The 13141-nt window shown below is 40.2% G+C and overlaps 1 protein-coding gene across 22 annotated transcripts in view; it reads right to left on the bottom strand.

The window, feature by feature from the left end:
* Window positions 1–3908: 3908 nt before the first annotated feature.
* Window positions 3909–13141, bottom strand: part of mbnl2 (muscleblind-like splicing regulator 2) — a 48040-nt gene continuing 38807 nt past the window's right edge. For 6 of the 22 annotated variants that reach the window (XM_028571568.1, XM_028571574.1, XM_028571573.1 and 3 more), the window contains exons 6-9: window positions 11710–11763; window positions 11060–11204; window positions 9079–9114; window positions 3909–4139 (exon numbers count right to left, since the gene is read on the bottom strand). In XM_028571568.1, coding sequence (XP_028427369.1) covers window positions 4015–4139; window positions 9079–9114; window positions 11060–11204; window positions 11710–11763 — 360 coding nt within the window. In that variant the 3' untranslated portion in view covers window positions 3909–4014. Of the gene's footprint in view, window positions 4140–4378; window positions 4437–7787; window positions 7883–9078; window positions 9115–11059; window positions 11205–11709; window positions 11764–13141 lie in introns of all 22 variants that reach the window. The other 16 variants (XM_028571576.1, XM_028571572.1, XM_028571585.1 and 13 more) reach the window with 11 other exon arrangements.

Consider the following 13141-nt stretch of genomic DNA (forward strand, 5'->3'; position numbering starts at 1 on the left):
TTTCTTTCTTTCAATAGATTTGACACTATCTTGCTGGAACCAAAGAAACATTTGACTATAGAACATAAAATAGCACAAAATATATGCAAAAAGAATACATTTAAAAATGATTACATTGAAACTATAAATCCGATGAGGGCCTTCTTGTCAATTTATCTTTATGTCTTTACTTCGTTGGTGGGGTACACTGCAACAATGATGGCACAGGCAGTCACAATTCCTAACCTGCGGTCTCTGGTGTAGTGCCCTCTGCTGGCTAAAGCTGTGAATTACACATTCCAAACAGTTCCATTGTAAAGGCAACGGGACAAAAAGATCTCACTTCAGATTTGGGACACCAGAAGAAAAGATCAATGACTGTTCACTCTGTTGCAGTTCTCCCCGCCTTGGCCTTGTGGTGCGCACATTAAAACCCTAAAAAAATTATTTTTAGATATAAAGATACATATTTGAAATTAAACCGAGAGAGGATTCAAGTCTCTTTAATAAATTTCACAAGAGCTCTTAAAAACATAAAACCTTAAGCACGATGGACTCAAGATAAGGCAAAGTGTTTGGATAAGCTGAGTCTGCTCAGTTGACCAACTGCTCAGAAAGTGCTTACGTTTTTCTTTTTTCCATCAGTCAATCATTGCCAACGCATGTCAAAAAAACAAACAAAAAAAACATAACATCTCAAGGGGATTCCATACACAAGGGCATTGTGGGTCACCAAATGAGGACATTTGTGTACAGACTTTTTTTTTCACTAGAAACATTCAGTACGTTATCATTTAGTAAGAAAAGAAAATATTGTTTTCTCATGCAACATGTTGAATTAAAGTTATTTACTGGTGGTATCTGCTTTTGATTGATGGACAGATTTACTGTACTAGCAAGGTGCAGAAACCTGTAAACCCTTAAAGGAAATGGAAAACAGATCACATCTTTAAACAATATGAAAAGTGCAATCCTTAACTCTAGTGATACATACGCCTCAAATATAATGTCTCAGTGTGGAACCTAAAGGTCCTTTGTCATGGGGTTGAACATCTGAACTTATTAATTTATAGATTATTTAGTTCTTATATATATATATATATATATATATATATATATATACACACATATATATATATATACATACACATATATATATATATATATATATATATATATATATATATATATATATATATATATATATACACACACACACACATATATATATATATATATATATATATATATATATATATATATATATATATATATATATATATATATATATATATAATCTATGTAACATTGATGACCTTAAATCTATTTAAGTGTTACAGTCACAGCACTATACAGGCTGTTATTTGCTAATGAAAATATTAGGTCATAAGAAATGTACGTATCTTCTTTACAATCTACCTTGTGTACAGTGTTCTAGCAAAAAGAAACAAAAAAATCAACTTAACAATGTCATTTACAAAAATACCGAACTTTAGTAATTGCAACATTTGGTTGCCACAGCAACAACTTAATATTGTTATGAAATACTATTATACTAGCATGAAAAGTACATCTTTTTTGAAATTTTCTTCTCTTTTTTTTGGTAAAATGTCATCTATACAATAAACATTTTTTTTTCCAACAACACAAGCAACTCTATAACTATGCTCATTACTGCAACACCGTGATCTTTTTATCGATGAGAAGGCAAGAAAGATCCCGTAGCTTTCTATTGGTGGGCTGACTTTTAAACCCCACCCCTCAAATGTGTGCAACTTCTCATTCGCTGACCTGACAGGTTAGACCTTGAAATGACCAACCGTGCAGAACGTAGCACAGCTCAATAAATTACATTCATTTCAAAATAGAATAGTTAACAACATTGTTTTTGACTAAAATTTGACCAAGTGTAACATAAGATAAATTACAACAAAATAAAACTTGTACCACCTTCCACAAATATTACATACAAATCATAATGCATGTGGAGACAATCAGAGTGAATGGAACTGAAATGTGAAACCAGAGTGAAGCACTCCTGTTCCAAGGTATGATTGTGGATTGTCAATGGTAATCAAGCACCATGAAATTACATCAAAGTTTTTGAAATATGGGAATTAAGATTTAGTATGAGTCAAAACACGCTTATTCAAAATATGCAACAAAAAAATAAAAATAATAATAATAATAATAATAATAATAATGAGAGGGTTGGTCTAAAAATAATAAAATAATGATCTTGGCTAAAAGACAAATGATTGTTCTGGATAGAGGTGGAGATGGTGAAGGGTTTTGGGGGGGGGGGGGTTTCAAAAATACCTTGATAGTAGACACAACACAAATCTTTAAATAACTTTGAGTACATTTCTAGAACCATGGATATAAACTCTCAAAATAAGAGACACTTTACATACATTACACAGTTTACAATACATTTTTTTTTCTCACTCACGTTCCTCATGTAAACTACTCAAACCATGGTAAGAAACGATGGTACACCATGAAAGTCACCAGACATTCTACAAAGCTATTTTTGATTTGTCGTTTGACTTCTTTTCGTTTCGATAAAGTCACTTGTGATGTTAATGAACGGTAACTAGGAAACGGTTTCCTAGTTACGATTCACGAAATGTGATGTCTTTCCCAAAAAGGTCCATGTAGCTTCTGACAGCCGGTATGTTGTGTCTTTGACTTTTAGTGATACACTCTGGATGAATGTGTTGTTGATGAGCATTTTTTAGGCACTTCTACAGTTTTCTAAAATGGAACAGGATTATCGGTGATAGTAGGGTTGGACAGGACAACCGACGGTCACAGATAGCCCTCCAGTCGAAGTTCAAGTCATCTTTTGCTTGACGAGCGTCGTCAAATGCACCGTTTTTTTGTTTAGTCTTAGCACTTAAGTCCCTCACCCACCCCCCAAAAACCTCTCCTACCAGGCCTGGTGTTGTCATCACCTGCAAGACCTCGCTTCAAGTCCCAGTCTGCCGGCAGACCATCAGTCTCCAGATACGAACACACATGCACACACACTCACAAGGCTTGGTAAGTCTGGAACAAAACCCTCAAGCTTGGTTAAGCCCTTGGCACAGACCAGAGCCTTTAGGCTTTTTAGGTAATGGCCATGTCTATCTTCTGTTAACACTGGGCACTGTCTTCCCCAGTCCCAACTGCATGCAAAAATCCGTGCACAATCTATCCCGCCACTCCTCCTGAACAAAGAACTGAACCCAGCACCGAAACAAATAAAGGGTGCGTTGTGAACAGCTTTCGCAATGGCAAAAGTGAAGAAAAAAACCCCCAAAAACAAATATCAGGATGTTAAAATGTGGCTCTGCTTTCTGGCAGGTTGATTCCACCGACCTCTTCAACTTTGGCAAGATGTTTCCGGAGATGAAAAGTTGGCAGTAGGGGAGGGGAGCATAATTGGGAGCATTCATCATGGCATCTTAACAGCATCTGGGGCAGATGAGGGTCACAGAGGTACCCCCTCGCAGGAACAGTCACATTAAGAAAACATGAGCCTGTCTGCCCCAAGGACATTCAACTTTGTAGAGAGAAAAGCAAAGACCGCGAGACAAGAACACTCTTGAAAGCGCCGAGTGCGTTGGTGTGGTTGTGCACGGGTTTTCTGTGACTCTTCCTGTTTTCCACAACAGACATTAAGCACTATATGTCTCGTATAGTGCAAATCAAGCATCTTGTTTTTGTTTCTTTTACTAACCAAAGGGATGAACATTGTGCAGTGTATTTTTGAATAAATATGAAAGAGAGGGGATTCACGGTACTTTGAGAGAACAGTTGTTAAAATGACCTCTATAGTGTGTCTGCTATGTATGTGGTACTATACATAAGAATATTTTTGACTTTTTCATGTTAATAGTTTTTTTTTCTAGCAATACGTACAGTATATATATATATATATATATATATATATATATATATTTTTTTTTAAATGTGTGTGTGTGTGTGTGTGTGTGTGTGTGTGTTACACCGGCACTGCAGTTCTTACGGTTAAATTGAAGTGTTACACTCTTAGCATGCAGGTTGCTGGACCTCTATGGGAGAGGTAAGGTAGTATTTACACAGGGACTGTTTTGGGTTTCCTAGTGCAGCTTCGTAACACTCCATTCCCTTCCTGAAACTTACTTCAGGATAATCTAGAGGAGAGAGACAGAGAGGTAGAAGAAAGAAAAGGAAGGAGAGGACACAAGGAGAGACAAATTTAGTGAACCTGTAAGAGAGAAACTGTTTATTATTATACTTATGACATATAAGAATAAACGTACATATACATAGAATTTATGCTTTATTGTGTTTAGTGTGATCTGGGTCAAACACTATTTGCCTTTATTTCTGACGACTTAAGGCCTTAATGTGCTTCAAACAAAGTGCTCACCGGATCATCTGACAACCTTTAGCGCTCCCCTTAATATGTCCTAGCTCTGATTGGCCACCTGTGAAAGTAGGCACGAAGAAGGTCTGCACAAATATCAACAAGACAACGTACTTTGTTGGCAGTCCAGGTCAGACATCGATTCATTCCTTCGGCTAGCTGCTGGCAACTATTTCACAAGTGGCTACAGGAGCCGTCAAGCTCAAACTCAGAGAACGTTTCGTAGCTGGAACAGATCAATGTCGGATCAGAGAGAAACCAGTTCCTCTTAAAGGTCTTGGAGAGAGATAAGTGGGCAGTGGAAGGCAGTCAGGAGGAGGCTGTGACAGCAGGTTTCCCACACCACCTATGAGTGTGGCCCATTCGGAACAATATGAACACGCTGTTTGCACTTTGTTGAAGCATTCAGAGACATATAGGCATCAGGTGGGTGGTCAATAGTCTGTCTTAGTGGTCGAGTTGGGGTCGCCTGGTGTTTCATGCAGATGAGAGCAAAAGCTTCTAATAATTAGCAAATAGCATTTGACCCAGGTCTGGTCACCTCTGTGGGTATTCTCTCTTTAGGAGATAAAGACTAATCCAACAAACAACAAAGAGAGCGGGAGAGAGAGAGCGAAGAAGAGAGGGTTTTGTCTTTGGGGGGGCAGGTGGAAGAGCTGCTGGCTGCCATCATGTGGTTGCCACTGGCAGCAAGCCAACACAGTAAAAAGCAGCATGGAGCTTGTTAATATACAATAGACAGCCAGCAAAGGACAGAAGCCACTGGTCACATCACACATCACAGAAGGTTACCACAGGTAGAGAGTGAGTGATGTGCACAGGCTGAGAGGAAAGGCTGCTCCACAGTGCAGGATGAAAATAGGAAAATATTACTGGGTGCCAGATGGGTGGGATCAGCCACATATAGGATGGTACACCCCACCCGTCTGGCACCACAGGTGGGGAAAAAACAAACACCAAGAATTGTTTGCAGGTCCTATTTTGCAGTGATACAAGCAGCATGTGTCAGCCTGGCAGATGATGATCGTGTGCGTTAACAGAATCATGGTGGACATTTGAACTGCTGTTTATTATTGTCAGATTATTATTCTAATTGCATTGTATCTTAGTGACCTAGTCTGTTTATTTTAATAAATGTGATAAGCATGACAGGTTCTCTCCACAGGGAGGTGAGAGATTGAACCCTGGTCCCTTAGCCGAAGAGCCGCTCAATATAACAACCTCATATTCTATTTAATTCTTACAATTTATCTTCCTATCAGTTCAGTAGGCAGATCACATACAGCCTGTAAAGTACGTCATGTAATGCCACATTTGGACAGTCGAGGGCGCTGCAACTTCACAATCTCCAGCGGGCGAGAGCAGAGATGTTACCAGAGACCAAAAGCACTGTTGACACATGGCTAATATGAGCCAGAACATGGAATGGTGTGATTGTTTCCTGCTTGTCGTGAGACGGTCATGAGTAGACCAGACTCCTCTCAACATGTCATGTCATGCCCTCTAGGCATGTGTGCTACTCACTACTGAGCCATTTTGTTCACATCTGAGGTAATTAGCACACATTCTTTACATGATTACTAATATCATTATGCTCATTTCATTCTTCTCACTCTAAATTGTCTTGAAGAAGCCACGTAACAATGATTGAGATGTTAATGGATGATGCTAACCAGCTAGCGTTAGCTACAAACTCAGGCTTTGCAGCTCACAGTTTGGGACTGAGAGGTTGTTTTTCAGCAAACAGTGACGTCGGCATCATGTGCCCTTCCAAAAAATAAAAAAACAAAGAAGAATCTTGGTGTTTATTCTGAAAAACCATACGATGGGTGACGTGACTATAGTAAACAAGGCATGTACTGTGGCAGTACAGCTGGTGATTGTAAGTGTTAACTGCTTCCTAGCTGGAGGGATCTTTATGCAGGGCGGAGAGTGGGGGGTTGGGGGGGGAGAAAGAGAGGGGGGACAGACGGAGACAGAGAGCGAGGGCTGACGTCAGTGTTTCTTCTGCTCCTTGTCCCACATGCATCTTTAAAGAGCAGCTCTGCTTCCTGCTGCTACTGCTGCTGCATGCCAATTACAGGAAGAGACGGTGACTCGCAGGAAGTGCACACACTGCTGGCCTATGAGGGGCAATAAAGCAAAAGGTACCGGGGCCGAATCCTTGGGTGATTGGCCATCTCGGAGAAATGATTCATGTTCTTTTTTTTTCTTTTTTTTTAAACAAACCTGTGATTCAAATTTTCTTTACACAAAGCCTCCATTGTCATTTTTTTAAATTCCAGATGGAAACAGTTTTTAAAGGTGTTCATTCTCTAACTTAAATTGGTATTAATATACAGTATGTTCTGTGTACATTGACACAGCAAGACAAATTTTCACCCGCTGAAAATGACGTGATGGTTTTCCAGTTACAGTATATTTCTACCTGTGGAACACTTCTATTCTGTTCATCTGTGTGTCCTCAAGGCACCTCTATACTGAACTACCAGTAAATGATTACCAGCTGCGTAAGGCCAGAGTGCCAGCATTGTGCTGAAATTTCCAGGTTAAAAATGGGGCACACATGCTCCACTCTGGCATTTAAACATGGCCCTGCTTCACTGGCTCCCGCTGACACGCAGCAACAGGATAGCCGCCGACCAGAGGCCATTTTTAGACTGCTTCTGTGATCATTTTTCCTGTGTCTGTCTCACCCGGACAAGCATGGCCCGTAACTGTAACCTCATGATTTATTCTCCCTTTTATCCCGCGTCCAGGGAAAGGTAAAAAGATGAAACTGGGAGGGGTGGAAACAGGAAAAAGAAATCCAACATGGCAGCTGTTACGAACCAGCTGTAAGTGCGGCATAAATTGCCTGTATGTATTTGCTTGAATGTGTGTGTGTGTGTGTGTGTGTGTGTGTGTGTGTGTGTGTGTGTGTGTGTGTGTGTGTGCGTGTGTGTGTTTGCATAGCACACAAGCAGTACAGATGGTGCCCCCTACTGCAGATGAAGAGGCTTATTTTACAAGAAAAGTGAAAAAAAAATAAAAATAAAAAAACTGAACATGCAAAACAAAACCAGGAAGTAGTGCAACACAACACAAATACTACTTTGCAAATGTGGGAGCTCTGAAGAAGTGCTTGTTGGGAGCGCCTAATGGAGCTGTGCACGATGTTTTACGAGAAATACGATAGAGTGCACTGTCACCGGCTTGCCCAGGTAGCCCCTCTGCTTTAAATTCTCTGGAAAATACCCACTCAGAGGCGTTCATCCCAGTGTGAGCTTGTCCAGTGCAGGCGGATGGACGCATGGGGAGGGGCTTGGCGTGGGCTAAGGCTCAGCTGCAGGTTATTTGGCTCACTATAAGAAGGCAGTACTTATTCAGAGCTCCAGGGATGGATGAAAAAAAGCTTTAAAAAGGAGCAAACCTGATTGGCTGGTGCTGTTGCTGCGTAGGGGACACTTGTGGCAGGAGTTGTTGCTGCAGAGACAGTAGCAGGCGTAGCACTGTACATCATTGGGACTTTGTTTGGGGGAGAGGGAGGAGGAATGGGGGAGAGGGAAGGAAGTGGTAGCGATGGACAGGTAGGTGGAGCATTATGGTAACCATGGCAACAGTTGTGATGTGTGTGTGTCGACGGTATCGTTTGTTGTTGTTGTTGTTGTAGTTGTTGTAGTTGTTGTAGATGGTGGTGGTGGTGGCAGATGTTACAGAGAGCCAGCAAGCCATCGTTAGGGTTACACCGGCAGATGGCATGCAACCATTCACAATGCAAAGCAAGGAGGACAGAAAGAAAGAAAGAAAGAAAGAAAGAAAGAAAGAAAGAAAGAAAGAAAGAAAGAAAGAAAGAAAAAGGAGAGCATGGGAGAAAAAAATAACAAAACAAAAAAACAAGAGGAGAGAAGCTGATTACAATCACAAGTAAGGAAATTTATACGGAAAATCAGTTTGCTGTTTTTCCCAGAGAAGTTGAGGCGCACAAGACACCAATTACAATAAATCAATGACATTTTTGGCAGCAGTGATGGGAATTTTAGTTTTCTAATTCATGTGGGCTGACAAGTTAAATAGCAGGAAGATGCCAAAAACCCAGGCGGCTACTTCATCGCGCATGCCAAAAACATGCATCTCAGATAAATTGTTTTGATTTGATGTTTAAAATCATTATTCCAAGTCATCATGTTTCCATTTATTAACGTAAGACCTGCTGATAAGCCGACTGGGACTTTTTTGTAGTTCCCATCCCCTTTTAGCAGAGACAAATGCCCTGGCTATGTGGCTGAAATAACTTCTCTGGGAAACTGATTTAAATTTCCTGATCAACACAGCACAGCAAACAGACAGTAGCTATCCTACAGCTTAAGAACAGCTCAGTCTGCAGTATTTTATCTACCATTTTCATCATAAACAGTCATTAGCGAGTAAGTCAGTAGGGAAACAAGAACTGAAAGTCACAACTCTTTCAGGTGATACAAAATGGACATACAAAAATGTGTTTCATTTCATATCTCAGCCTAAAGAAATGGGACAGTTTGATGACATTTTCCTAGAGCACTTTAAAGTTTCACCACCGCCACAGGAGATGATGCGGTGAAGCAATGACCTTTTGTCTCACCTGGAAGGGCTGCAGATATTGCCCACTCATCCCGCTCCAACCCCCCCTACTCTTATACATCAAACAGTGTGTGTGAGAGAGCAAAGGGAAGGTCAGGACCTACCAAGACTGCTAGCAGGAGTCATGCACAAGACTGACCCTGTTGTATTCATGCAGAGAAAGACAGTGAGAGAGGGAGAGGGGGGGAGACAGAGATGGGAGAGAGAGAGAGAGGAGGAAATAAATGGGTTAATTGAGAGGGAGAACAACAAGGTTAGACAAAAAAAAAAGCTTGAAGACTTCACTCAGCTCAGATGCTCCTGCTACAGCGGTGCTGTCAGCCAGTTATGAATGCAGTTAATAGTAGCAAGCAGAAGAGTTCCCTTATTCAGTTCAGAAAATACTGCTTCTATAAAGCGCCAGCTAAATCAAACATAAAGCACACTTAGACTCTAGATTATGAAATTGTGGACAAATTGAATATGTTGCAAAGCTGGATCAATGAGATTATTGGTTTGCAGACGCGAAGGAAGGAAATTATGGATATATTATGGATATAGGGTTAGGGTTAGGGTAGGGTTAGGGTTAGGTTAGGGATTATGGATCAGGATAATCAGTTTTTCCTTATCTGTTTCTCAGATCATCTGTTGTACAGATTGTAGAGCCCATTGGGACACATTTGTGATTATGGGCTATATAAATAAAATTGACTCAATTTTGACCATTCTGGTGTCTGAGATCTATCTGGTCATAAAGTTGATACACTTTTTTTGTAGTGATCCACAATCAGCCAAAAAAGTATTCTACATTCCTATAATTAAGTCTTCTGTCGCCATAAAACCCCTGTAATTAAATAGCTGCACATTTGCATATACATGCTAAAATTAATGGAACGAAATGAACAATCTAAATAAGTAATTTCTAGGAATAGAGAGAAGACTAAATAATAAAAGAGAAAATTTAAGAGGTGATAGAGCCAAACAGCAGCAGCATCATGCAGTGTCAGTACAATGATGTGCACAGGCTTCCATCCAGATCTAGATCAAATGAACACGGGGTAGGGTTTACTGCATCAGGACCATTCAGAGCAGTGTTTTTTTTACAGTAAATGTCAAATATCTGGTTCCTACTGTTTTTGTTTACATGGTTGGAGAAGCCCCTCCCATCCCAAACTTAGCAGGTCTGTAAAAAACGTAATTTGCAAACATGACTTTAACCCAGGGCTACTTCCCACCCAGAGATACAGAGGGAGGGAGTGATGAGGGGCTTGTCAGGCGTCTCACACCACAGGTAAACAAAAAGAGAAGGTAAAAAGAAGAGTGAGGGATGGGAGTCTCATCCTCATGACTCAGTGTGGCTACAGGCTGCCGTATTAGCTGCAGTTAACTCATTTAGCGGGTGACCCAAGGGGGCTTAAGATACTGTTAGTTTTTATGAGAGGAGCTGACAGAGAGTGCATTTTGTTCGGGGGATTAATTTGGAAAACTTGGAATAAAATAGATTTTTTTTTTTTTTAATTGGCTTTTTATCGAAATGATCAATGTTGATGTTAAATACACATTAAAAAGGCTGTGTTTGCTCAAAGTTAAGTCATTAAGGCTTAAGGTTTTGGAGCTGAAACAGTTACAGAGCCTTTGAGTTGGAAATAACTGGGCTTGTTTTGCTCTGTTGTATGCTTGGGTGTTACAGTTGAGTGAGGTGTATCATATTTAAGTGGTAATATATCATATATTTGATTGCTCTGATCAAAGCTTGCACTGCCATTCAACCTGGCAGCAATTACGTGTTATATTGGCAGGCAGTACATCAAAGTTTTAGGGGTGGCATGGTGAATAGTTGAAACATTAGCACACACACCATCACAGCAGGGCTCCTTATGTGCGTCACTCAAATAAATCCCTTTCAAAAGAAGGTATAAGGCTAATAAACAGACGTAACTGATCGTGACATTTGCTCTCACTTTAGCACGAGAAACTCCAAAAAGATACATGTGTGATGGATAGAAGGTTAGCTGAGCACATTCAGTGAGTGTATCTGTGTGTTTGCATGCTCCGCATACCTATGAGTGCTTCTGTGTGCCATGTGTATCAATTGGGAGCTCTTACCTGTGGGAAAGAAAGTGGGCTGCTGGAGCTGTGCGTTGGCCAGCGCCTGCTGGTAGTGCAAAACACTGGGGTTGAACAGGGAGCCGTTGCTCTTCTCAAGTGCTTGTCTCTTTGGTAGGGGCTGGAGGACGCCGTGGGGGAACGCCTATCCACCAGAAACACACACGCACACGCACACACGCACACACGCACACACACACACACACACACACACACACACACACACACACACACACACACACACACACACACACAGAAGAACAGAAGTACAGTAGATTTGATCTGTATACTTGTTTACACAAGTCAACACTGATATTTGCAAATCTGTTATTTGTCTATGCACAGCACAACAAGGCAAAAATGGAAACTTGCTGTAACTATCACAAAGGACAATGAGAAACTACACCATAGCAAACAACACATTAAGGAAAATAGTGTGATAACTGGAATTATTTTAACATTACATCGTAGTTTATTAAATGTACAGTACAATCTAGAATGGCCACTGGTGATCATAAATGCTAAATATGTATACTTTAAAGTGATTTACAGGGTTTCACAAAGACAAAAGAGCAAACTTAAATTTTGTGAGTGGCTACAGTACAATTAAAGAAGCTACATGCAAAGCAAAAGGTGAAAGGTCAAAGTACCAGGTCTACAGTTGCCTCGAGGGGTCGCTTCATTGCTTTGGCAGTCGACTGAGTCTTTAATTAGCAGGCAGCGAGCACATGATGGCAGTGGGCCAATGGGATTCAAGCGTATTAACATACAGGTAACAGCAAGCAGAGGTGCGTCATGGGGGACAGCATTGCATTGTGGATAGGTGAGAAGGAAAAAAACAAAATCAAAAATAATCTGAATGCAAGTATACCACATACAAAACAATAGGCATGCACATAAACAAAAATCGTTTTGTTTACTTTAAAAGAAACATTGCTACTTTTTGAATTAGTACAAAAGCAAAAAAGCATCTACATTAACCCTTGGTTAAAAAAAAAGAAGATTCTATGATGTATTTCAAAACTACTAGGAAAGCATTTAGTAGCAACGTCAAGTAAATCAATTTATTTATTTTTTTCTAGCAGTAAACACAACTGATTCAGACTAGAAATACTGGGCTGACACTTTATCTGAGATCTGAACAAGAAGTGCTACAGTCCTACACACACAATAATTACAGTGCTCCTGGAGGTGGCTTTGGGCCTGAGAAATGTCTAAAACACCCACAACAGATTGGGATGTGAGTGAGCTCTGTGGTCAAAGCCCCTCAAATTATTGAACTCTGTCCTCACAACTGGCAATAAGAACTGGACACGTTTGTGTAGGCAACTACGGATAAACACTATGAGGGAGCTGTTGAAAAGCTGTCACCCACGTGGTAGCTACAATAAGTGGTCCTAACAAAAAGTAATTTAATGATCACATCCTTTCTCTGTAGTGGTGTCGATTCATGTCTAGTCCTTGAAATAAGTGACAAATCCTCAAACTAATTCTGCATCGTGAGCGCATGTACCTTGTTAGTGTGATCAATGAACTTGGGGTGGTGACGCAATGTATAGTTCAAAGTTATAGTTCAAATCACAGAATGTGGAGCTCTGTTTATTCTTATATTCCTCCTAGAGACGACACATATCTTAAAACCAAGGAGTGTTTTACAAATCTAATATTAGTATGTAGCCAACTTAACAAGGTCATATTTTATTTTAACTTAATGCTTTTGTTAAGTTATTTAAAAAGTGTCCTCACATTCGATGTCACTGCGGAGAGAAAAAAAAAAAAAAAAGATGACTGATGGATGTGATGAGCACAGCAGTTAAGGGGATCCATGCACAAGCCTCTTGCTTCATGTATGTGGATTTTCTAATAGTATATAACAATATATATCCTATAGAAGAGCAACAAGGCATTGCTGATGCACTGTATTGTTAACAGAATTAAACACTGTGGTTAGTTCAAATGCCAGATGGTCTATTAAAGTGACATGGAAAGCAAAGATGACTGCATTCGACTCGCAATGAGGAAGAAGATTACAGCATGGCAAGCAACACATAATGTGCCACAGTAAAACAACATAATCTCAAT

The sequence above is a fragment of the Perca flavescens genome, chromosome 24 (assembly GCF_004354835.1).
Source record: "Perca flavescens isolate YP-PL-M2 chromosome 24, PFLA_1.0, whole genome shotgun sequence".
Taxonomy (NCBI): Eukaryota; Metazoa; Chordata; class Actinopteri; order Perciformes; family Percidae; genus Perca; species Perca flavescens.